The following is a 22,275-nucleotide window of genomic DNA, read 5'->3' on the forward strand; positions in this document are numbered from 1 at the left end:
ATCCATCCCACCCCAAGACGAGTGTTTCCTGCTGCTCCCAGGTGCATTCTTTGCTCACACATTTTCCTCCACCTAGAATCCCTCTGTCCCTTTCTCTGCTTGGTAAATGTTTCCAGATGCACCAACCCTCCTCTCCATCCGCCCATCCCTGCCCCGTTGCCCCAGCTCAGCTCTGGGTTCCTGCCAAGCAGGACTTCTCTGGTCTCCCCTCGGCCTCGAGGAGGCCCCTCATACCTGCTGTCTCCTTGGTCTTGCCTAAGTCCTACAGCATCTGAAGGTTGCCATGTCCTGTGGCTTCCTATCAGGTGGGGAGCACTGGGCAGAGGTCAGGGCATCGAAACCAGCCCTGGCCCTGCCACCCACTTTCTGTGTGATCTCAGGCAAGTCCCTTCCCCTCTCTGGGCCTCAGTGTTCTCATCTGTAAAATGCCAGTCCTGGATAAGACTCTCTCTGGGGAGAGTTCCACAGGTGGGACCTGTCCTTACCTTGCCGAGCCTGGGATGTCCTGCAGATGACAGATCCCTGCATCTGGGCTTGGGGATGAGGAAGCCCTTATATTGGGAGCCTGAGTAGCTGCTTGGATAATTAAGGGCTTAATAAGGCCCAGATAATTATCTAGAGGCCTGGAGAATAGGAGCCCCAGTGTTCACGTGACGCTTCAGTCTGTGCCAACGTAAATATCACAGAGGATGAAGGTGTCTGGGGAACCCGGTGACTGCACAAGAATGGGCACTGGGCGGTAGGGGGTATGATCACTGGAGTGGGCATCAGGGCTCATGTTGCCCTAGACCTAGAGCCTCCCGAAAGGCTGGGCACACAGTTGGAACTCCTCCGTTCCTTCCACAAACATTTATTGAGCAGCTGGGACTATACAGGGCACTGGGGATGGCTCGGTGAATAGGCACTTGGGGCTCCTGTCCTGAGAGGGCTCCTGGCACGTCCAGGGGAAGATGGACGCTCCACAAGTCAGCAATCACAAAGCCAGGTCATTCCTGGGGAGAAAAGGGTGATGGCAGCCACGAAACCAGGAGGATGGGCGGGGAGGGAAGAATGTGGACCCCTGAAGTGGGGATGTTGGGGCCAGCTCTGCAAGCCAGGGGAAAGGCGTCTCAGCAGTGGCCAGCAAGTGCAAAGGCCTAGGACACGTTGGCTGAACATCAGGCCTTGTGCTCCCGCAGAGAGTCACGTATGAAGAGCTAATTGTCCAGTGGGGTAGCCTCAGGAAGCTCTTGGAAGAGAGGCCAGGTGGTGATAAATGCTAGGAGGAGGGGGGAGGCTTCTCTCAACGTTCAGAGCTGAAAGGCGATGAAGGCAGGATGACCACAATGCTACACAGTAAGCTGGCCACAGAGCTGGGACTAGAACCCAGCCTTGGGGCGTCCAGACTCTGCTCTGCTCTCCATGAGGCCCTTGGGAAGCCTGGCTGGGGTCACCTCAAGGGTGATGAACATTCCTGGGGGGCTGCTGGAGAACTAAGGTTTTCCTCATCCCTCCCACAGGGAGCTCACAGGTCTGGAAGATCGGGAAGCTGCTCTGTCCATCTTGTACATGGAGCCACTGAGGCAGGGGGTGAGGGCAAGGACCTGCCTGAGGTCAGCCGGGCTGAAATCAAGGTTGGACAGGGGAGAGAAGGGCCCAGGTCAGCCCAGCCAGTCTCTGTCCTGATCTGGGCCCTGAGCTGCAGGAGCCAGTCTACAGATAGCATGGTTTTGTACCTGTGGATCTGCCCCTGGCGACAGAGGGACAGGCTGCCTCACCTCCTCCTCCGGCAAGCAAATCCACCAGAGAGTGCCTGCGGTCACCTGGCCCTCCCTGCCTCCTCCCAGGGCCGTCCTGGGTATTGTGCGGGAATGCGGAGGTCGGAAGGACATGGGGTTGGGGAGGCTGGAGAAATCCCCTTGTGAGGATTCAGGGATCTGGGCCCCAGCCCAACCACTGCCCTCACAAGCTGTGTGGCCTTGGGCGGCTCCCTCAACCTCTCTGGGCCAATGTTTTATCTTCTTTATGATGAGAGGACAGAATAATAATAGTAATTCTGGGCAGGAAAAGGAACAGTCATGCCATCCCCTGTTCCCTTAAGTTCAAAGTAAAGTGGTCCCAACCAAGTCCCAGTGGCCAAATAGGTGGCAAGCTCCCTAAAAAATAAAATTATTGTAAGGAAACAGAGTCTTTCCCGGGGTGCTCAGAATGTGGTCTCTCTGCGACCTAGTAGCTGCACCCTGGGGACAGCCTTTCTGCATGTGGCCCTTACCTAAGAGACACCAAAGACCTCACCAACCCCCATCTTTCTGGCACATCCGCTCTGGCGACCTCTTGCCCACTCAGTGACCGGACTCCCTTTGTCAGAGCCCTGCGAGGCCACTCGTGGAGCAGCTACTGCATCTGCAAGCACAAGCCGCCTCCCCGTGATGCTCCTCCCCTCCCGCCATGCTGCCTGCACTCTTGCACGTGGGCTCTGGAGGTCTTAGATGCCTATGGTTTGCCCAGCAACTCCAGGCCGGCTCAACAATACCCTGTCCCGTGCGGTCTGAGCTCCTCCACGTTTTTCCTTCCTTGGGTACTCTCCCTCAGCCCCGGAGGACCAGAGTTTCCTTCTAGCTTAGAGATACTCATTCACCAGATAATAATTCTTCACATGAAATGTTCCCTGTTTAAGCTACTATGTGGTGTCTACCTTCTGAATGGACCCAGACTGCAGCACTTATCTGTGCCTCTCAGCAGCCCGGGGCCCGCGGCCAGCAGGCTCCTAACTGAATGGCTGAATGGTCCCTTAGGATCTGGACCGGCTCTCTTTGGCCAGAACACAGCTTCCGTCTAGGAGCAGAGCTTGACTCAGATGTTGTGTCCCCCTCCTCTTACAAGAACATATATCATAGCTCCAGATACATCATGGGTACAAAGATCTAGCCCGTTAGAAAATGATTGATAAATGGGTGGGTGTGTGAGTGAGAGGCTGCACGGACAAAGGAATGGGTGGGTGTATGGATTGATAGGTAGGTAGATGAATAGATGGCTGGAAGGAAGGAAAGAAAGGAAGGAAGGAAGGAAGGAAGGAAGGAAGGAAGGAAGGAAGGAAGGAAGGAAGGAAGGAAGGAAGGAAGGAAGGAAGGAAGGAAGGAAGGAAGGAAAGAAAGAAAGAAAGAAAGAAAGAAAGAAAGAAAGAAAGAAAGAAAGAAAGAAAGAAAGAAAGAAAGAAAGAAAGAAAGAAAGGAGGGGAGAGAAGGAGGTGGGGGGAGAGAAAGGGAGGAAGGAAGAGAGGGAGGGACAGAGGGAGGGAAGGAGAAAGGGAGGGAGAGAGGGAGGGAGGGAGGAAGGGAGGGAGGGAGGGAAGTTTCGATCATTGGACTGAAGGACCACTTAATGGATACAATCTGCACATTGAGCTCACGATCTTTTTCTAGGTCATTACTTCCTTTATTGACTGTGTCTGCATATTAAAATTTTTGTCTCTCATATTCCAAACTACCTAGCCTTGGACTGAGGCTATGTTACGTCCCAATAAAAGTAGGATTAATGGATTAATTAACTAAGCGACCAAATGAAATAAAAGCCATGCTGTCCTGAGCAAAATCATGAGGCTGGATTTTACAGTCTCGCCCTTTCCACTCTCTCACTACCACCCCATCTCCTCCCCACCACCAAGACTCTGGGCCGGTCCCAAGCCCCTCAGCCTGTCACACTGAGACTTGAGAAATGAACCTATAACCTGTATGGCAGGAAAGGTTACGCAGTACCGAAGGCTTTGCTTACTGATGGCAGAAATTCGGGCACATTTTACTCCCCAGGGAAACATGAACAGAAAATGAATTCTTATATCTAGGCAGGAAGGAATACTATCTCTGGCTAAGAAACTAGCTTATGTAGGGGAGCAAAATCACATGGCTTTGGTTGCTAGTGTTCGCATCCTCGGTCTTCTCTAGGTCATATTGTTGTATATGACCTGCTGGGTTTGAAGAGCTTTTAGAGGGAAAAGGAATTAGACATATTTGGTGAGGCCATAGGCCCAAAAGGCCCAGAAGGCCCTGCCTCCTTCAAACAAAATACTTGCTCATGACCTGAGTAAACCAAAGACGGAGAAGCTGCCTGAGAAGACAGGAAACTCCCCATCACCTGAGACTCGTGACCCAAAGACAAACCCCAGGTTGGGGTGCTGGAGGTAGAAGATAGAACTAGACATCTTACGTCTGGATTCTAGGAAGGTTGCAGTCCTAGGGATCCAGCTCTGAGATTCTGGGAGCATTCTTCTCCTTGCTGGGCCTCAGTCCCTACATCTGAGAAATGGGACTCCACATCCTGCCTGCCTGACTCACACAGCTCTTATGAGGTTCTAGGAATAAGATGGGATGTGACACTGTAGAGTGGAAAAGGCATGAGACGTGCCACCAGGTAGGGGAAAAGGCCTAGGTTGTCACCAGCGCATTCATAACTTCCAGCTCATCCATGTTGCTCTCCAGGGTTCTCTTTCCAAATATGAGCTCCCCTGGGCATGGAGGTGATGGAGTGAACAGATAAGGTCAACAGAGATGTGGTCACATCTTCTTCCTCTCTCAGGAAGCTTTGGTGGCTCCAGGGACAGGCAGGACCCAGGGACAGCATGTAGGGAACTGGCCTTAGGTGTGCAGAGAGTTCACTGGGGCTGGCTGGAAGTCACAGCTCAGAGAAGGTGTTTAATGCAAGAAAGAACAGGTCTGTACAGCCTGGAGGAGTGATTTGCTCCCCACAATGAGGGCGATGAAAGAAGGAGGTGGGGGAGGTGAGAGAAGAGGGAGGGGAGAAGCGGGAGAAGGATAGGATGGGAGGAAGTGAAGGAGGGGAACCCATGCACGCAGTGAAGATTAAACAGCCCAGCTGGACCATCCAGCTTGCTGGAGATGACTAAGTGTGGCTTTGCCTCAGTTTCCCAGGTGGCTTGAGACAAGAGGGTCTTCAGAGCATGGAGCTGGCCCCCTCTTAGCTCTCCCAGTGGTCCCGCCTCAGCGCCGGTAAAGGAGTCCACTGGATACCACCACATAGCCCTGAAAGGCAAAGAAAACCACGGGCCAGGTCAGAGGCCACACAAGGACTGGTAGGACCCCCCAGCCACCCCATCAGCCTGTCTCTAAATTCATGCTCGGCCACTCTTGCTGTGTGTCCTGAGGACAGTCCTCTGCCTCTCTGAGCTCAGTTTCCTGCTCTGTCACTTGGAGATGGCAACAGCACCCACCTCAAAAAGCTACTATGAGGATGCAGTGAGATCATGCAGGCAGAGCCCTCAGCAGGGTGCCCGCTTTGATGCGTGCTCCGAACATGGTCGGTGCCACCACTTTTTTATTATTGGGATTCCAAACCACTGAGTGTCTTCTCCAAGTCCAAGTCTCCCCAGGAGAGCCAGGCATCCCGCATGTGTCCCTTCTTCTCTGCATTGCACTGCAGAAATGTCCTGCAGGGCCTGCTGATCTGTCATTCATTCACTCAACCAGTTTTCATTGAGCCTCTGCTACAAGCCAAACCCTGTACCAGGTACTGAGGACCCAGCAGAGAACAAGCTAGACCTCGCCCCTGCCCACGTGTAACCCCTACATGGTCCAGCGCAGTGGCCATTAGTCACAGTGGCTAATTACATTTAAGTGAAATGAAATTTAATTTAATTTAAAATTCAGCTCCTTAGTTGCACTGGCCACATTTCAAGGACCCAGTAGCCACATGTGCTCAGTGGCTGGACAGTGCAGAGGTCCATCCTTGCAGGAAGTTCTACTGGACAGTGCTGGTCTAGAGACTTTTAATTTGGACCCAACTGGATGGATTTGTGAATGTCAAGGTGGGTCAGCCACTGACCGCGCCTGTTTGGGGATGTCTTGGGGAAATTCCCACTGATAACCCTGGCTCCCCCACGTGCCTATCCTTCCTTCTTAGGGCGGTGGGTATCCCCAGTGCCTTGGGACCATAGTTCTTAAGCATCAAGGGCATCCTTCCTGGAAAGATATCAGTGGAGGGGTATGAATAACACTCAGACGTTGGGCTAGAGGGTCCTTGGCTGAGCTTTATGTCCTATGCATGTCTTGTGGAGTGAATTAGAAAGAATATTTCCTTTTTATATCCCAAGTGAAATAGAAGGAAGTTGTAGAATCTCACCTTGGGCAATGGTTGTGATTGAATTTCACCCTGGGCCCACAATTTCTGATCAGCGAAAGTGATTTTAGAAGGGTCAGGAAGCCCCTTCCCCCACCCAACCTGCAGAGGTTTGTGTACAAAGCTGAAAGGACCCCCTCTGCCATCCTCCCCCAGACACCAAAGGGGCTGTGCCTACCCCAGAGTACAGAATCAAGGGATAATTAAAGGCTCTTGAGTGTGGCCTAGTGTGATATTGGATGAGGACTCAAGAGTGGGTGAAACCCTCCCACCAGTGGCTCTCAACATACTGAATTTTGCATCTCATTGCAATTAAGGATTCATGACATGGTCTTGCCAGGAGCAGGGGGCTTCCCCAGGCCTGGCTGACCCCAAGGCCGCACTATTCGCACTAGTAGGGAGAGAGAGAGGTGACCCCCACCTCTCTGAGCCCAGCCTCCTTGCAAGGGTGGAGGAGGCCCCCCTGGTCACACCTACAGACTCTCACCTCAAGGACAAAGACCTCAGGGGTAACGTAGTGGAGGTTGACCACGTTGGGGAGGGCAACCCCCATGCCCAGGAGAGCTGCAGGAAGGAAAGGAGTAAACAAGTTCAGCTGAGAGGTGCTGCCAGAGCACCACGTGGAGCGCAGCCAGTGCCGAAGTCTTCTGTGCATCGTGACACTGAGTTCCAGACACCCAGGAGGGGGCAGATATTATTAACATACCCACTTTACAGAATGGAAAACTGAGGTTTAGGGAGGGAAAGGAACTTAGCTAAGATCATACAGTTGCTAAACAGCCAAACCAAGTTGTGCACACAGGCAGCTGGACTCCACAGGCCACTCTCTTAACCTGCGAGCCTGGGAGGTGGGAAGGGGGCTGGGACTGAGCCTGGAGTGGGTGTAGCGCAGGAGGGAAACAGAGGGGCCACACTGGGGTGGAGGGCAGAGCTCACCATTGAGGTGGTCCAGCAGGGGCTTCTCAAACACGGTGCCCACAAGTGCACGCAGTTGATCCGTCTGCAGCCGCGGAGCCAGGGAGATGGGTAACCGTAGGCCCACCCCAGTGAGGGGCCGGGAGAAATGGACAGGCAGGCCACATAGACACACAGATGGCAGAGGCACAAGGGCAGGTCACCCCTGTCCTGGCTTCAAGCAGAGCCCAACAACCCCCTGCGGCCAGATCAGTCTTCTGAGCGTCAGGCACCCAGGAACTGCTCCCCTGAGGGGAGGTGTGAAAAGCCAGCACCTGGCCGACTGACACTTACAGTGTTACCATAAGGTGGCTGGCAGACTGCCTGATGCCAGGAGGCTGTTGGTGCTGAATGGTGGACACATGGGCTGACCATGGATAGACTGGTGGGGATACTGACTGACAGGCCAACCAACAAAGGCTGATGATGGGGACTCAGCCATGTCATATGACCAAAGGCACAGCAACGCAGTCTGACGCTGACTTGTCTGATTATCAATGGTCTCAGTGACTCTTGGCCGGTGAGTCACTGACCACCAGGCAGGATGACAGGCAGGTCAGGCTGACTGACCCCACTGAAGAACCAAGGCTGACTGACCAGCTGACCAGCGGACAGAGCCTGGGAAAGACTGACTGTTAACGAGTGGGTCCACTGAGTGACGACTGTCCTAAAGCACCCCAGGAGGAAGCCTGGTTATGGCGACACATACAGAGGACATACACGTCCCCCCTCCCCAGGCCCAAGGCCTGCCCTACCCAGTGAAGGGGTCTCTGCAGACCCCAGCCCCACACTCACATCAATGAAGCCCACATTGGACGAGGCCACGGTAAGCTGGACTTCCCTGAAAGGGAAGCAAGAGAGTTAGAGACAGGACCCAATGCCCACCCTCAGCCCCTAGTACTGCACCTGCATTCCAGCCTCCTCTGACCCTGTGACTGGTGGCATTGTGACGGGTGGTTGAGGGCCCACTGTACAGAGAAACACACTGAGGCTGCTGGGTCCAGGGGCCTTGCTTACCCTAGCACAGACGTGGTCCCCTGAAGCTTCACTTTGGACATGGAGAGCTGGAGGCTGAGGTTCACTCCCTGGACATGTGGGGAGATCAGGGTCAAAGGGTACAAAGCCACGTGGGCGTTTTCAGCTGGCCACCAGTGACCCCCGCCTCCCACCCGTCCCCCCACCCATTCAGGTGTTTGTCCATCACAAGCCAGTGTGGGAGGTGAACAATAACCAAAGTAACCAAACAGGATGCTTTCAGAGAGTAGTAGGAGCCACAAAGGCAGAGTGGTGGCACGGAAAGGGTTAACGAGGACCATCTTTCTCAGGGTTTAAGCTGAGACCTGAAAGATGAGGAGAGGCCAGTCATGCCAATAGCCAGGGAAAGAGTGCCCCTAGGAACAAGGTACAACATGTGCAAAGGCAGGGATGTCCCGGCACATTGAAGGAAGAGCAAGGAGACCAGTGCGGACAGAACAATACAAATGAGACAAGAGAGGCAGGAAGTGAAGTCTACTTGAGAGTTGCCACCCTCCCAGACAGCCCCACGCAGCCCACTTCACTCACCACATTGAGGGAGAAAAGGGACTGGAAAGCCGAGTTGGAGGCCACAGCCAGGACTTCCACGAAAGGCTGCAGCCACAGTGTGGCGTTGTTGGTATGGAGTGTGACCACAGGCGTGGTCCCCAGCCTCACCTTGAGCACCATGGGCATGGGATTGGGGAACTGGCGCGCCACCTGGGGAAGCGGAGAGGGAGAAAGGAAGGAGGGCACCTGGAGACAAAGGCTAAATGGTCTCTGTCTGTACTCGTCATTCCTCTGATGTTGATCAAGCCACCCTTTGAACCTGACTGGCTCACAGAGATGGGGCCACCACAGGTCCCTGCCCTCGGGGATGCCCCGTCTGGGATAAGAGGTGTGAAAACATAGCCTGTGTGGTCTGTGCTAAAAGGGAGGGGCACTCAGGGGCCATGGGAGCTCAGGGAGCCTCCTAGACCAGACTAGGGGTTTGGTCCTCTCCTAGGAGGTAATCCCCAAGCTTGTTCTTGAAGATGGATAAGGGAAAGGAAGCAGAAAGCACACCCCACGCAGAGGGCAGTGCTTGAGCATTTTTCCACAGAGAAAAGAATGTAGCGTGCTGTCTGGGCAAGCGGGGCCATCCCTGCGATGGAAGGGGTGCAGATGTAAGAGTAGATACCGAACCCCACTTGGGACAGATATGAGTCAGCAGAAATCCTACAACCCAGAAAGCCTCCCGGCCCAGTCCTGGTTCTTGGCCCCTGATATGACCAGAAATGTCACCAACCTCAGGGATGAGTTGGCCCAGCATGGAAGTGTTCAGCGGGTTGTCATCTGACTTCTGAAATCAAAACCCCCTCAACACCATGACAGGCTTTAGGGCAGCCACTCCACAAGCTAGACCACCTCTTGCCTCCCCCAAACTCCCATTTAACCCTTCAAACAGCCACCCTGTGGCCCCAAAATTCCAGCCGCCCCACCCATCCACAGTTGGGCCTCGGTGGGCTCTCCGCCGGCTGGCCACAGGGTGCGCCTGCCCCATGTGCCCCAGGCAGCAGGACCGGCCCTCACCAGCTGCCCTGTGATGTCCATGTTGAGGGCACCAGCCTTCTGCAGCAGCAGCAGGGCAGAGTCAAACAGGTCCTGGGAGAGACCCACAGTTGCCATGGCGCTGTTGGTGCCCACATGCTCTGGCAGCGTGAAGGGGGTGGCATTCACGGGTAGGACAATCGGCTTGCCCAGCAGGAAAAGAACAGCCTATGGGGAGGTGGGGGAGAGGGAGACAAGCAGTGGGGCCTCAGTAGGGAGGTGACTCCATCATAGAACCTGGGCTCTGAGATGCCACCACCCCAAGACGCCACACGTCCCGTCTCACACCTGTAATGCTGTTCCAGCTTCTCTCCCCTCAACTTCCCTGCTCCTTTATCCAGAACATCAAGGACTCCAGAGGCAACAAGCCTCCAGCTCTGGGCCGACAAGGAGGAACTTACGTTGATATCCAAGGAAATGTAGTCCTTAGTGATGTTGGGTGGATTGATCATGAAATAGCGAATCTGGGACTCAGGACCCACCGGGTTGAGGCCTAAATGAAAACAGAATAAAGAAGAAAAGATGGCATGCTTAGCATCATCTCCCAGTGCCTCATTTATGCAGCAAAATCAGTTATCTGACTAGGTTGGTTAGCCAGATCCAGGCCAAAAAACAGAGAGGGGGAAAGATCCTCGAGGAAGCAAACTGAAGTTGCAAAGTGCACACATCCAAAATTCAGGCAGTTACAACCTGTGGACTCTTAGTTTAGACACAATTCTAACAATTTTGGTTTCTGCTTTCCCAGAGGATAGAAGACTAGAGAGCCCAAATTAGAAGGAAGGAGAAGGGTCACGCTAGGCACAAACACTCCCTGCCAAAGGCAAGAAAGAACCACAGAAAAAGAAAGGAGCTCACATTTACCAAGGTCCAGATATTTGACTTATACTGTCTCATTCAGTCGTCACCACAGTCCTGTAAGGGTAGGAGCCCATTTTACACACACACACACACACACACACACACACACACACACACACACACACACACGGTATCAATACCTCCTACAGAAACTCAAAAGGCACGGGCCCCTGGGTCATTCAGTGCAGAGCACAGCAGTGCCTGCACCCCAAAGACCCTCAGGAGGTCTTTAAGGGAGGTGCAGCTGAGAGCCCAAGTCCTACATGGCGGGTTCCCCCAAGGCTCAGAATATTCTGACTGAGAAGGTTACAAAGCATGAATCACTTGCAGGAACCGTATCTCTGGTCGTGGCGAGGTTAGACAACATGGCAGGTGAAGGCTCCACCCCACTGTCAGGAAAGCCAGTAGCTCCTCCCCCAAAGACTCGGGATAACATAGGTTTTAATGCAAGTGTGTGTCCATTTCAATTTCTTTCTGATTTTCTATTGTCTCTTCTGGATTTAATTTTATTTCCTCTAATATTTTGGAAATTTCTTATAATTATAAAAGCAGTATAATATGATCAGTGGTTGTCAAAGATTGGGGAGGGAAAAGGAGGGCAGCTCAAAGGAATTGTAGGGGCTGGTGGAATGCTCTGCATCTTGAGTGTGGCGGTAGTTACATGACTGTATGCATTTGTTAAAACACAAAAGACACTAAAAAGGGTGAATTACTCTATGTCTTAAAAATGAATAAAAACATTTAAAATTTTAAAATGATAATACCTATTCACTGTGGACATATAGAAAAATTTTTTGAAGATGGAAGTAATATAACCTCGAATCTAATTTCTTTTTCAGTATTTTCTCATATAAAAATAAACTTTTCCTTCTCTCTCTCTAAAACTGGAGTAAAGCTATATATGTAGCTTTGGTCCTTCTTTTTTTTCTTTACAGAATGACATTATACCCTAGTTAAGAGAACAGGCTCTCAAGGCAAACTGCCTCAGTTTCTTCACCTGTAAAATGGAGCTAAAGACACGACAGTAAATATTAGCTTTTATTATACTGTATTTTTCCAGGCACGTTGTTTGGTGATTAAACGCCCCTTTAAACTATGCTTTTAAATGGCTCCTGTCACTCCATGCTCTAGGTGTACATGACTCATGTAAATAGTCCCCCAAGGCTGGACACTTAGATTTCTTTTACTTGACTTTTTGAATTCCTCAAGACACAAGCAAGTGCTGGTTTTTGGTATGAACCCAATTACAAGGAATCTTAAAAGAGAAAACACTTCTGAGGAGGAAGAAGGGAAGGACTAACATTTGTTGAGCTTATTGTACCTCAGGCACTTAACCTGTGCTTGTAGCAACCCATGGGATAAGCAGGGATTTTGATCCCCATCTTTTGAATTGGAATGGTTAGGCTCAGAGAGATGGAGTTACTTCCCTAAGGTCACACAGCAAGTGAGCAGCAGGGCCAGAATTTAACCTCATGTCCTTCGTTTCCAAATCCAGTTTCCTTGACCTCTTGGTGCCTCCTATTAAGGTAATATGGGGGTTGGGCAGTGAGGGGAGTGGGGGGAATCAAGGAATGTTCTCCAGACAAGGTGACTTTGAACTGGGCTGTGAAATGTGGGCAGAGCAGTGGGTAGATGTAAGGAGGCGAAAATCAGAGTGAGCTGGTTCATGGGTGGCTCTAGCACCATGCTGAGGATTTCAGACTCAGAGCCTCTGGTTTTCCCATCTACAAATTGGGGATGATGATGTCATCTCACAGGACTGTTGTTAGCAGTTTCACAAGAAAGCCAAAGCTGCCTTAATATCAAAATATTCACTGAAGAACTCTCCACTGTGGATAAAGGTGGACGTTGCCAGGCATCCGTGCTGGCTTAGTGCCAGGGTGCTGCCTCCCCAAATCCTGTCCCCACACACCCGCACACCTGTCCCAGACTGTGTGAGAGTTAGAAGCAAACCCCTGACTCAAAGGCGAAGCCAATGGATTGATTGCAAAGTGCAACCGCCAACAGTCACCAGCTCTGGATCTCACAAAATCAATGACAGCGGCGTGGGAGAAACACTAGACTCCCAGGCAAAGCAAACAGATAAGAAAAGGTGTGCTTCAAACAGGAGCAGCTTCCAAACAGGCTTGTGAGAAAACAGAGGAAGCCCTGGATTATGTTCGGGGCTCACCGAGAACATATCACCCCCAAATCTACAGAGAATATATTCTTTGATCAGTCTGTGGATGGGTGGGGAATTGCCAGTGTATTTGGTTAATACTGATAAACACATAAATTGCTAAAAAAAAAAAGGCGAAGCTGACCTACTTTCATAGCTTTTAGTTTCCTGTTGTAAGATGAAGTCCCGATAGAGCCTCGTTTGGGACGCACTGCGGCCACAGCTCTAAGTGGGCTATGGGGACGAGTTGCAAGCACCTGGGACGCCATTTGCGTCTGTGGTAGTGGAGGAAGGTGTGTGGGGGGCAGGTGACCAATGACTGATGGGAGTGAGTGGAAATATACCCCAGCTCCTGCCCCTCGGGGAGCTTGTTAAGAGTGTTCGTCTCAGTCTCCAAAGCCCCCCAATGGGAGTGAGCCCCAGGAGCCCACAGCAGCAGCTGCTCATGAAAACACCTTCCGTCCCTGTCTCACCGCTTCCCTCCCCACCCAGGGGCCCCTAGGACCACGCCCATTTGAGCCACTTGTACTAACACCCTCATCTCAAGATCTGTTTCTGGGGGGATTAGCTAAGACAGTAGCCTTCTCCTAGTATATTCTTAGTACTCTTTGTATAATGGGGACCCCCCTGAAAAATCCAGAGGTGGGACAAGCCTGATGGAAGATAGAGAGAAGAGAGAGCCTTGACTCTGGGTGGTGGGTGGCCCCTGAGAAGGGAAAGAGAAGCAAGGGCACTTGGGAGCAGAAGAGCTTGAGTTCTGTCAAGGACACGTTGAGTGGGAGGAGCCTGTGGGACTTCCAGGAGGAGGTGTCCAGAAGAAAATGGAACATAAGGGTCTGAGTCCTGAGTGGAGGGGAAAGGGAGAGAGTCTGACAAAGAATGTAAGAGATGAGGGAGCAAAACCAGAGGAGGAGGGGGGCCTCTGAATCTCCAGGCAAGGGAGGAGGCAATTACAAACTGCATGTATTCCCCTACACACACACGCACATACACACACACACACACACACACGCACGCACACGCTAAACATTCCGAGATGTGGTTCTAGAATTTAGAGATTCATAGAATTCATCAATAATTGTTCAGTCTTCCTACATTGATCTCCCAGGGATCTACCATGATCCCGAGGGGGGCTTAAAGGGTCATGGGGGCCCCAGAGTTCTCCTCCCCTCTCCCTGGGCTCCCAAGTCTTACCAATTAAAGTGCCCAGGTGGACATTGAGGCCCTGCACCAGGTTGGAGATGCCCAGGCACAGCTGCAGCAAGACAAAGGAGGCGGGGTTAGGGTGGCACTCGGGGCAGGGGGGGCAAGGCTGGGGGGTCCAGGATCCCTGTCTAAAAGCCTCCCCCAACCTGGACATCAAGGCCTGGGCTCCCTTCCTTCCTCCACCACCCAGAGGGCATCTTCGGGGCCCTCCTCTGAGCACTAGGGTGTCAGAGGGGAAGTTGGGGCCCTTGGGCATTGAGGAAAGAAGAGGGGCCATGAGACACAGCAGAGGTGGCCACAGGGGGGCCTGGGCAACCGAGGCAGGGAGCCTGTTGCATCAGGGCCCAGAGGGCCAGCTAGTGGGAGGGTGCTACCTGAGGTGGAGGCAGGCAGTGGTCAGCAAGCCAGGCCAGGGAGACTGGAGTTCTCCTAGGCGCAGTGGCAGCCAGAGAAGCGTATTAAGCTGGGTGTCACTGTGACAGAAAGTGGGGCCAAGGAGAGAATGCAAGGCCAGGGAGGTCCAGGCAAGAGCTGGTGAGGCTGAGCCAGGTGGGGCCAGGAAGCAGAGGAGTGGACCAGATCTGGCTATACCGCCTTTAGCCCTTAGGCCTCAGTTTTCTCATCTGCAAGATGGGAGTGCTGAGGCGTGCCTACACGTGAGTGTGGGACAGATGCAGTGGGTTCATTTGGCCTCCACTACTGCCCCTTAAAGGAGTTGGAGGTGAGGTGGGAAGGCGCAGAGATGGAGAACCAGCTGGCTCCCCCTCGGCAGAAGACCCCTGGTCCCTAGGGCACCATTTCTCACCTGGTCAGCCACAGGCAGCTAAGAACAAGAGCTAAAATAGCAACAAGAACAGCAGCACTCACTCTGCGCAAGCTGTCCTAAACACTCATGGCTGTTAATTTGCTCAACCTCAAGCCCGCCTATCAGGATGTATACTGTGTGTATCGCTGATGTGGAATCGGGAGCAGTGGGAGGTTAGGCAACCTGTCCAAGGTTCAAGCTGGGAAGGAGCGGAATCAGGATTCGAACCCAGGCCCAACCAGACATCGATCTGGTTCCAGTGCCCATGCCCTTGTCCACTTATATTTTGTCTCCTTTTCACAAGTCACGTGGGCCCTGAAAGTATTGCCCCCATCTCGCCCTCTAGTACGGAATTAGGGTTGGCCCAAGAAGATGAGCCTCCCTCCTCTGCCACCACCCCCAAACCCGCCCTTGTTTGAGCCTCCCTGTCACTGCCCTGGACCGTCACCCCAGCCTTTTCCCTGCCCTCATGGGAAAATTGGAGGAGTTTCATGAAGGGCCTTCTATAACTAGATAGATAGATAGATGGAAGGATAGATAGATAGATGATGGATGGATGGATGGATGGATGGATGGATGGATGGATGGATGGACAGATACATGCATAAGAGCAGTAACCGTCCCAATCTCCCCATGGCTGCATCATTCATGACACCTGCTGAGGTAAGCGATGCGCTCCTTCCCGAGAGGTCTGGCACGGGGTCCTTACCTTGTTACGCAGGACAGCTTTGATGTGCTGCTGTACCCGGACCAGCAGTGCAGGAGTCACGCTAAGGGAGAGACACGGGAAGGACTCCTGAGCTCTGGGTCAACTTGCGGTCCTGTCTCTCTTGGCAAAGCCGTCTGTGTAATTTATACCCAACTCTTCTCTGGGGAAAAGTCCAATCCAAACTGCTCAACGACCTCACAGTCAGCCCCCGCCCATGTGTAGGAAAGTATAGACAAAATGGAGGGGATTCACAGGCAGCGAGTTAGTCAGGATTTGAACCTGGCTCCAGTATTTGCCAGCTGTGTGACCTTAGGCAAGTCACTTAACTGCTCTGTGCCTCCATCTGGTCTCCTGTGAAATGGGGGAAATACCTACACCCTCCTGGCAGGATTGTTGTGAGACAATGCTCAGAAAGGGCCTGGAATATGACCAGCGCAAGCAGGTGCTCTGGAAGCGGGAGCTGCTGTTAGCGTTAGATGAGGACATGAGAGGCTACCTCATACAGTGACAGTTTGGCAGGTCCCAGGCCCCTGGGCCTCAGACCTCCCATCTCTGCAGAGAGGGGGAGCCCTCTGAGGTCCCTAATAAAGGCATGAGCCCAGAATCCCTTTCTGAATAGTACGTTAAAGGTTAGTGTGCATTGTCACATGGTGAGGACACAGGCTCTGGTCACTCTCTGTGTGACCTCGGGCAAGTCCCTATCCCTCTCTGAGCCTCAGTATGCTCAGCCATAAAACAGGTGTAATAATGGGGGTCTCAGACCCATTGTGGCAATTGGATGAAGGCTTGAGTAGGAAGGTGAAGAAATGGCACTACAGCCCAGCACCCACCTGTGATTGCCATGCAACACAATGGCATTGCTGAAGAGTGAGAGGCAAGTGGAAATGCTGACCACGGGGGTTCCAATGGAGCCCTGGGCCACGCGGGCGTCGGCCAGCAGTACCACGGGCAGGATCAGCTCCAGCGGCTCTGGGACTCTGCAGGAATGACAGTCCTGAACCCCAGCTGCACCACCCAGCAGAGCCCACCTTGACCGATTCGAGACACTGGAAATCCCCAGCCCATACCTGCCCTACACTTGACACAGGCAGGACCCCCACTCAGCATGAAATGGTCGCATCTGAGTGGACCCCCAAACTCCACTTAGGGTCACAGACCTGACAGCACATGGGTATGAACTCTAGCTCCCCATATCCTTTCATTGTGAGATTCTGGGCCAGTCATTCCCCATACTGAGCCTCAGTTTCTTCTTCTGTATTATGGACATAAGGGAGTTTTCTATGAGGTAGTCATGTGAAAACACCCTGCTTGGAGCCTGTCCCACAGTAAGCACTTAAAAAATAGTAGTGTCAGGAAACAGGAGTTAAAATAAGATCCCTTTGAAGGCCTAGCTCATAGTTTAAAAATTAAATGCATATAAAGTGACTGATGCACAGAAATAATTCTAATAACTATATTATTGAGTACCTACTATGTGCCTTGCACTGTGAAAGAGGGGACGTAATTGTAATTACAGCAATGAATCCATGCGCTGCAACCCTCATAGCCCTGCTGCGAGGTTTCATCCAACTAAAGGTGTTGAAGAAGTGAAACGACTCTGATCATCCCTGGAAATCCTCCTGACCCTCCCCCAACAAAGAGAATCACTCACCGAAAGACCTTGAAAGTAAAATTGGCTGCTGCCAACATGCGTACCCCAAAACCGTCAATGAAGTTCAGGTGGAAGTGGGTCACCTGGACATTCAGAATCTGAACTCTGCAGGATAGAAATAGAGGTGGCAGGGTTTAATGGGGAGCATTAAACCATGGAATCAACTCTGGTGTGGGTGCCCTGAGCCATATCCACACTGTTGATTTTATAAAGGACTTTCTGACTATTGGAATCATGCTATGTGGAATAAGTAGTGAGCTCTCCATCATAGGGGGGTATGCAAGCCATGTATGGACAACTAGCTGGCAGGGAAAGTATGCAGAGAGGAACCCAGTGCTGGTTCGGAATTGGTGAGGTGATTTCTCAGGTCTTGGAGGGATTTCAGTATCTGACTGAAGTCTGCACAGCTGGGAAGGTGGGAAAAGAAAGCCTTCAGGACCTGCAGAAGGCAGAAATCCCCTCCATAACATTCTAGTCAACAGCTTTGGCTTGTAGCCCTCCAGCAACAGGGAGCTCACTCCCTTCAAAGATGCCTGTTCTGATTGCTAAGCACTTTCCAACTTATTTTTGATTTCTTTTTTTTTCCTAAATGAAATTCATTTATTTTCCTGCACAGTAGTAGTAGGTAGGGATTCAGATACTACAGACGGTATAAATTTTAAAAGTCACATCAAAACTCCACCCTCAAACCCTCTCACTGTTAGTATTTGAGTGACATCCTTCCATAACTCTCCTTAGGATACAAGCTGACCTAGAACCTGTTTTCTTTTCACTCGACAACCATGCTGGATGTGTTCCCACATCAACAAACAAGGACCCTCAGCGCTATAGGTAAACAGTCACTTGCTGAGCAGTGGGGTAGATAGTCCTTTATGTGGCAAGACTACAAATCATTTAGGAACCTCGATTGTTAGGTATTGATGTCATTCCCAGTTCTCCACCATTATCAACCATGCCATGAGCAGCATTCCAGTCCTATCCTAGGGGCCTCAAACTGGGGGGCCGCCTAGCCAGCAGCTTTTTTTACCCGCCTGTATTAAATGTTTTTAAATTAGTTGATTTTTTTTATATATACTTCTCTTGGGATTCCAAAGAACTGGTAATAATGAGTCTGAGTCCCCACATGGATGGGAACAACTGGCCCAACCCCTGGAAGGGTCTGAATTTGAGACACCCCCACCTACCTCTGTCTTTGAGTCTCCATGCATTACAGGGGGCATGGGGTAAATTTCACTCAGATTTGAGGCTAAATTCAGTGTCTAGCTTTTGGAAGCAGTAGCCAAGGGTCCTGCCAGCCCTGGGGACTCAGAGCCACAGTCTTGGCCCCTGGAGGCAGAAATCTATTAATTCAAAGGCACCAGACCCCCCTGTTTCCACCTTGGTCCCATCTCCTAAATCCTCTGTGACCACTCACCCGGTAGGTGAGAGTATCTAACCTGGTGAGGAAAGCCCTCATCTAGCTGATGGGGAAACGTTCACCTATATACGAGGGTACTCACTTAGTGGGCTGGGGCATTTTCCCCAGAGGGTGGGAGGACTCACCTGGCAGGCGGGAGCACTCACCTGGCTGGCTGAAGCACCTCTCCACTCTCGTCCAAGAAATGTGGGACAGTGACCTGCAGGGCCCGCTGCAGAGGGGCTTTCCCCATTTCAGACACTGTGGCCAGAGGAGGGTGAGGTCAGGCTGCCCTCAGAAGCCACCTCAGAAACCACCCACCATCTGCCCTGCACCCTGAGCAGACAGGACTCACAAACTGGAAGGGGTGGGCTTATCCATGGGCACACAGGGGCCAGTTGGCTCCCCACTAGCCCTCCCTGGGTGAGCTCCTCACACCAGGGCTGCAAGGCATGCCTTTCCTCTCGCTCTGCCTCTCCAAATCCTACTATTTACCCCACTTTTCAGAAACAATAACACCCTTTGCCCTTTTGCAAGACTGTGATGGGATCCCACCTCCTCTGGAACGTCCCCAAGTCCCCAAACAGAGGGGCCCATGAAACAAGGGTGGGGGGCCTGGGGGTTAGAAGCTGAAGACTCTGGAGTCTCTCAGATTCTAGGTGCAAACCCCAGCTCTGCTACTCACTACCTGTGTGGCTGCTCTGTGCCTCAGTTTCCACGCCTATAAATTTAGTGGCCATAATGGTGTCCATCACATAAGGGCCTTGCCCCGGCTCAGTGCCCAATCAGTGTTAGCTCTCCCCGTTGCTCTCTATTTTTGTGATAATAATGGCTATCACTTCTATTGGGCCTCCTTTGTGCCAGGCCCTGTTCTGAGGGCTTTGCTTTTCCTCACAATTCTGTCGATGGCACAGGTACTGGATTATGCCCAGTTTACTGAGAAGTGAGGACACGTGGCAAGGGGAAGTCAGATCTGGGTTGAGGCACCTGGCTTCCCAGCCTTTGGACTTCCTCGCGTACCTGTGCTGCTGGACATAGGGAGACGCTGATGAAACAGGAGTGGAACTAAAATGAGAGGTGGTGGTGCTGCGAGAGAGCGTGGGATGAGCCAAGAGGCCCGAATTGTGCTCAGACTCTGTGTAACCTGGGAAAGTGCCTGTGCCTCCCTCGTCCTCAGTTTCCCCAGACCCGAGCATAAAGGTCTTTATGCTCCCAATGCCCCTCTCCAGCCTGACCATCTGTGGATGAGCCAAGACTCACACCCAGGCCTCTGGACCTGTCTACAGTGCTCCCCAACACAGGGCATGCACTCTGGGACTTGCAGACAGGGATTTGAAAGACACCATTAAGAAGCCACTCAACGTGGCCTTGGAAAGACCTCTTTCCAGAGTCATGGGCCTCCTGCCGGATTTCCGCCAAGAACAAACACAAGCAGGTACACCCGGAGGGCTCTCAGGGGACAAAGGAGGCTCACATGGAGCAGGCGGAGAGAGGGTGGCCTGTGGAGGGCAGTGGCCTCGTGTCTCTGCCAGTAGGCATCCGTGCATGGCACCGTGTTCCAGTCACACTCGAACACGGATCACTGACCCCTTTCAGTGCCTGCCCGTCTTCCCGGATACAAGGTCCCAGAAGGCTGTGTGTGCGCCAGGGGACCCTGCTGCTTCTCTGCTGCTTCCCTGTTTCACTGCTTCCTATGTAGCCTGGGCCAGTGACAGTCCCTTCTGCTGTCTGACCTGCGTCCCTTACACTGTAATCTGAGTTTGGTCCAACTTCGGGGCAAACAGCTTCTGATTTCTCACCCCTGACCTACCTTCAGTAGGACCCCAAAAGCCTCCCCAGGGGCAGCTGGAAAGGGGGGTGTGCAGATTTTGTCCCTTCCTGGGCCTAAGTTTTCTCACTGTGCCTTCCCCAGGGGGTGGAGCAGATTCACAGGACGGCAGTCTTGCCCGAGATGGGCCCAATCAGGGGCTGGTTCTTGTCACTGTGAGCACCGCAGGGACCTAACTCCATGCTCCCCGCTAGACATGCCTTCCCCGGCACACGTGTGCACGCAGGCTCCCCGCGCACACACATACAGCCAGGCTGTGCAGCCACACCTGTATACACACATTTAGGCACCATGGCACTTGCATGTGCCCGTGGGTCGGCACCCATCCAACACTCAAGTACACACAAGGGCCCATCTCCATGAGTTTTCAAGCTCAGACACACACAAACAAACGTAGGCACTCAAACCCACCCAGACCCACCCGACTGGACCCGTGAGCGCAGTCATGCGGGCACACTGGCATATGGGACACCGCAGACACCCGCACTCAGGAATTCACCTAATAAATATTTCTCGAGCAGCACTGTGCCAGGTGCTGTCTGGGAGCCAGGGACACAGTGACAGAGACCATCCGGGCCCTCAGGGGGCTTTTGAGTTCACACATACCCACGCACACTTAGGATTGTACACACACAGGCAAACATGGACTCACGTGCACACGCTCCTGCACAGATACACACGGGACAACCCAGCATCATGTCTCTTACCATAACTCAGCACGGCCTTGTTGAGTCTGACCACGGTGCCCGGTGTGGAGGCGCCAACCACAGGCAGCAACAGAGCCAACAGCAGGCCCAGCCCGCATGCCTGAGCCATGGCGTCCTGGCCACTGCCCCTTAAGATCTGTGGGCTGGGGTGGGAACAAGCATCGGGGGACCTGTCCAGAATGCCCCCCACACACACAGCCTGGAGGTGACAAGCTCTGAGTGCTGATCCCGCCCCTGCCCCAGGCCCGCACGTCAGTTTAGCATCTCTGCATTGGGAGGAATCACTTTCCCCTGCCTGCTTCATCAGGAACTATGGAGGGATCTGGTCTGGAAATGGCCTCCAAGGCCCAGAGAAGACATGGCCTTGCCTAAGGCCACACAGCAAACTAGAGCTGGTGCAGGACCCAAGCCATGCAGGAGGAAGTTGTGACACTCTCAGATTGGGAGACTGACGACCGCTTCCTGTCCCAAGGAAAGAGTCCAGGCCCACCATCCTGAGACCCAGGGCTGCGTCACCAGATCCCAGGAGCCCAGCCCCGTTTGACACCCTGGCCCGAACCCAGCCAGGGGAGGACCGGGATGGCTCCTATCCTCATCTCATCCTGTGCCGGGTAAAGAATGTCCGGCAAGTGTGCCTCTTCACAGCCTCCTGGCCTCACTGACCCAGCCCAGCTGATTGGGCAGATCTGTGTTAAACGGGGAGAGAGGAGCGAGGTGGGAATGAGAGGCCACTGCTCGGCACGGCTGAGTCCCGACCTGGGAGGCCACGCTCCTCAATCAGTGGGCAGCACTTCCCCAGAGTCCTACAGCAAGACCAGGGATGGGTCCTTCTGCAGAAGGTAGTTGGAAGTAGGGTCTCCATTAAAGAGATGGAAAAGTCGAGGCTCCTCTTTGGAGGAGTGCCAGTCCATCCCCAGTCCTACCTCAGGTGGTTTCTGGAACAGGTAGACTCTGAGACCCAGCCAAGCCCTCCTCTGCCCCAAGCAGGTGCGGAAGCTGCTTTATGAGGCTCCCTGGTATGCAGGGCCCACCGGGAAGGGATGTGGGGAGGGACAGGTTTGCTTGTGGTTGCAAGTATTTTCCTTGCAAACATGGCCTGTGCCAGAATCTCATCTCACATGGGCAGTGGGGCTGCCACGTAGCCAGGCCCAGCTGCCAACCACTGCAAGACCCTGGGGTTGAGCAGCTTTGGGGCCTCAAAGGCCAAAAGATCTCTGGAAGGAGGGCTGCTCTGAGGAGGGTCCCCTCATTATCCCAGACCCGGGAGGAAGGGGATGCCCAAAGTCAGGGG

General features: G+C 52.8%; 1 protein-coding gene across 1 annotated transcript; it reads right to left on the reverse strand.

The window, feature by feature from the left end:
- Nucleotides 1-4,973: 4,973 nt before the first annotated feature.
- On the reverse strand, nt 4,974-21,093 carry BPIFB2 (BPI fold containing family B member 2; the record flags this gene model as incomplete). The annotated part of the gene is made up of 15 exons (XM_081033995.1): nt 4,974-5,015; nt 6,596-6,672; nt 7,045-7,108; nt 7,858-7,903; nt 8,080-8,147; nt 8,626-8,796; nt 9,365-9,418; nt 9,649-9,834; nt 10,068-10,159; nt 13,877-13,937; nt 15,403-15,463; nt 16,233-16,379; nt 17,054-17,158; nt 18,617-18,710; nt 20,985-21,093. The coding sequence occupies 15 exons, from the start codon at nt 21,091-21,093 to the stop codon at nt 4,974-4,976; spliced, it is 1,377 nt and encodes a 458-aa protein (XP_080890121.1).
- Between the last annotated feature and the right edge of the window lie 1,182 nt (nt 21,094-22,275).

Source organism: Rhinolophus hipposideros, assembly GCF_964194185.1.
Source record: "Rhinolophus hipposideros genome assembly, chromosome: 22".
NCBI classification, from domain to species: domain Eukaryota; kingdom Metazoa; phylum Chordata; class Mammalia; order Chiroptera; family Rhinolophidae; genus Rhinolophus; species Rhinolophus hipposideros.